The 3249-nt window shown below is 57.3% G+C and overlaps 1 protein-coding gene across 1 annotated transcript in view; it reads left to right on the forward strand.

Moving 5' to 3' along the window:
• The window catches only part of UHRF1 (ubiquitin like with PHD and ring finger domains 1), a 26426-nt gene that overhangs the window by 18847 nt on the left and 4330 nt on the right, over positions 1–3249 (forward strand). Inside the window, exons 8-10 of the mRNA XM_013007649.2 lie at positions 55–161; positions 1621–1783; positions 1874–2011. Coding sequence (XP_012863103.1) covers positions 55–161; positions 1621–1783; positions 1874–2011 — 408 coding nt within the window. The remainder of the gene's footprint in view (positions 1–54; positions 162–1620; positions 1784–1873; positions 2012–3249) is intronic.

The raw sequence follows: 3249 nt of genomic DNA on the forward strand, positions 1-3249 counted from the left end.
GGAGGCGAGGGTCTCCGCCGCTGGCGCAGGGTACACGTTGCTTGTGTGTTTCAGGACAATGGGGACCACTTCACGTACACGGGCAGCGGCGGTCGGGATCTGTCCGGGAACAAGAGAACCGCGGAGCAGTCCTGCGATCAGAAGCTCACCAACACCAACAGGTCTGTGGGTGGGCGCTGGGTCGGAAGGAGGCCGAATCCACAGCTATCGAGTAGGTCCTGCCCCCTCCAAAACCGAACCGAACCGAACTCACTGCCCCCGAGTCGAATCGACCAGATTTAAGACGGGACGCCATTCACCGGGGTGTGTGGGGGGCGTTCTTCATTACAATTTGATCTATAGGCACCAAGTAGACCGTTCCCTAGCTTGTCGTGCATTCTTTCCAAACGTCTGGTCACCTCTGGGGCAGAGTAGAACTCACTGCCCTTGCAGGTTTCCGGGACTAAAGTCTTCCCTGGAGCACACGGCCTCTTCCTCCTCCTGCAATGACTGATGGGTTTCCACTAGCGACCTGCCGAGCAGCTCACTCTGCCACTGGGGGTCTCTGACACTTAGTGAGCCTACACAGGGTTTCCCTGCGTGTGAAGTTTTACAGAAACGGCCAGCCTCTGCTGTCTTGGGTAGGAGGTGGGTTTTAAACAGCCTTAGGGTTAGCAGCCCAACACTGAGCCCCCCGCAAAGTGGATTCTGACTCACAGCAACCCAACCCCACCGGAGAGGGTGGAATTGTCGCTGTGGATTTCCCAGCGTGTAAATCTTTACAGGAATAGAAAGCCTCATCTTTCTTCCTTGGAACCATGGTAGTTTCAAACTGCTGGCTTGGGGGTTAGCACCACCAGGGCTGCTGAAGGCACAGACCAAACTGTCTCCCGTACGACCAACGCGTGCCCAAAACAGCCACAGGCATAGTGGTGGGTCAGTATCAGTAAAGCTTCATTTGTAACCATGGGCAGGCCTGAGTTGGCTGACCCGATGGTCAGAGAGAGGCTGTTTCAGCCATAAAGCCTTTGCTGAGCAGGTAGGGAAAGGCAGAGAGACAGACTGCTGACCGAGGTATCCCACATTGCATCAGTAAATCCTGTCCGTGAAATTAAATGTCATTTGGGGGTAAAGTTGGCAGTGGACACGTCATGTGGTGTTTTCATTATAGCAGAGCTGATAACAAGCCAGTAACAGAACAGAAACTCAGTAGGGAAACCCAACAAGACACACACACACACACACACCGCCCCCCCACCCCCCCAACCCACTGCCTTTGGGTCCCTGCTGTGACACCCTGTCAGTTCATTGTCAACGATGGGTTTTGTGAATGGACGCCTTACAGGTAGCTGTGGTCATCAGGGGAGTTGTGCTAGGTTGCTAACCAGAGGAAGGTTGGTGGTTCAAATCCACCAGTCCCTTGTAAGATGCGGCCGTCCTTCTGCTCCCAAACCCCGTGTAAGAAGAGTCTGAGTCAGAACCAACTTGGTGGGCAGGTTTTCTCCATTTTTTGTTTGAGAGCCGGTCGCCAGGCATTTCTCCTGACTCTTAACTGCTGGGTCGCTGGCGCTCCTTGGGCATCTCACTGAGGGGCAAGGACGGGGGCAGGGACTCACCCACTGAACTGCCGCTTCCCCACAGGGCACTGGCTTTGAACTGCAGCGCGCCCATCAATGAGCGCAGAGGGGCCGTAGCCAAGAACTGGCAGGCAGGGAAGCCGGTCCGCGTGGTGCGCAACGTTAAGGGCCGCAAGCACAGCAGGTTTGCGCCCACCGAAGGCAACCGCTACGACGGGATCTACAAGGTGGGCCCTGCAGCCGCAGCCCCGCCCGAGCCACCCGCACCACCCCATCCCCCAAGCTACAGCTAGCTCATGCGCCCACCTCTGCCGTAGGTTGTAAGCTACTGGCCCGAGAGGGGCAAGTCGGGCTTTCTGGTGTGGCGGTATCTACTACAGAGGGACGACGACGAGCCCGAGCCCTGGACCAGGGCAGGTCAAGAACGCAGCAAGAGGTTGGGGCTGACCATGCAGGTGCGTGCACAAAGAGGGTGGGCCGTGCAGGGGCGTGGCCACACCTGGCCCCTAGGTCTTGTAAATACCTTACAGGGTGGGTGATGGGAGTGGGCAGTGGGAGGCTTTGAGTTCCTGGACATGCCTACGATAGGGAGTCTTCTGGCCAGCTCTGCCCCGGCCCCACCCCAGAGTTGTTCTGTACGCACCTCGAGGTTGGTGAGTTAGGGCTCTTGGTTGAGGCTTTTAGGCCCCATGAAGCGTCGCTTGGTGCCGAGTCGGTTCCTACCCATAGCGACCCCGTGCACAACAGAAGTTCATGCTGCCCAGTCCCGCGCTGTCTCCACGATCGATCGTTCCCATCCATGCTTGAGCTCCGTGTGGTAGCCCATCTCCGTGAGGGTCTCCTTTCTCTCCTTCGCTGCCCCTCTACCAAGCATGATGTCCTCCCTCAGGGACTGGTTTCTCCGACAACATGTCCACAGTAGGTATGAAGCACCAGGTTTCCCCGTCCTTGCCTCTACGGAGCTCGGTCTACGGCTGCGCTGCTTCCAAGACAGACTCGTTTGCCCTTTTAGCAGTCCGCCGTACTTTGCAGGGTTCTTCTCTGGCACCACAATTCAAATGCATGGACTCTTTGGTCATCTTTATTTCGTGTCAGACTTTGACGTGCAGACGCGGCCACTAAAAATACCCACAGAGGCCGTTCTACTCTGTCCTGTAGGGTCACTACGCTGGAATAGATTCGATGGCTTTTGGTTCAGAAGTACTTGGATAGGCTGAGGGGGTGGTATGGGTGGTCTGTCTGAAGATGTGGATGTTGGGTCCCTAAGAGGTGTGTGGGAGCGCTGGTGGACTGCCTTTCCTGTGGGAGACGTGGGTTCAATTCCTGCCCAGTCTGTGGGGTCGCCGGGCAGTCCTCTGTGGGATTCCCTTAGAAAGACAGGAGGGGTGAGCACCTTTCAAAATCTAATGCCACGAAGCCGCGTGGCGTCTGGCCCCGTTGCTGTGCGTGGGTGGCTGGGGTTCAGGCGGCCTGCATTGAGCAATGGGGGGAGGCCTTGCCTGCCTCTACTGGAATTTACGCCTTTTTTCTCCACGCCTGCTCCCCCTTTTCTCCTCTGCGCCTCTCTTCCATGCCCTGCCGCAGAAGCAGGGGGGAAAGAACAGCCAAGCGACAGGCTGTAGGATGGTGCCCCGAAGAGGTGGGGTGGTCACGGTTACTCTGGCGCAGCGCGCGCCAGCTCCCAGCTCCAGAG

This window comes from Echinops telfairi, unplaced genomic scaffold, assembly GCF_000313985.2.
Source record: "Echinops telfairi isolate 266 unplaced genomic scaffold, ASM31398v2 ScPeMD7_7459;HRSCAF=8497, whole genome shotgun sequence".
Classification (NCBI taxonomy): domain Eukaryota; kingdom Metazoa; phylum Chordata; class Mammalia; order Afrosoricida; family Tenrecidae; genus Echinops; species Echinops telfairi.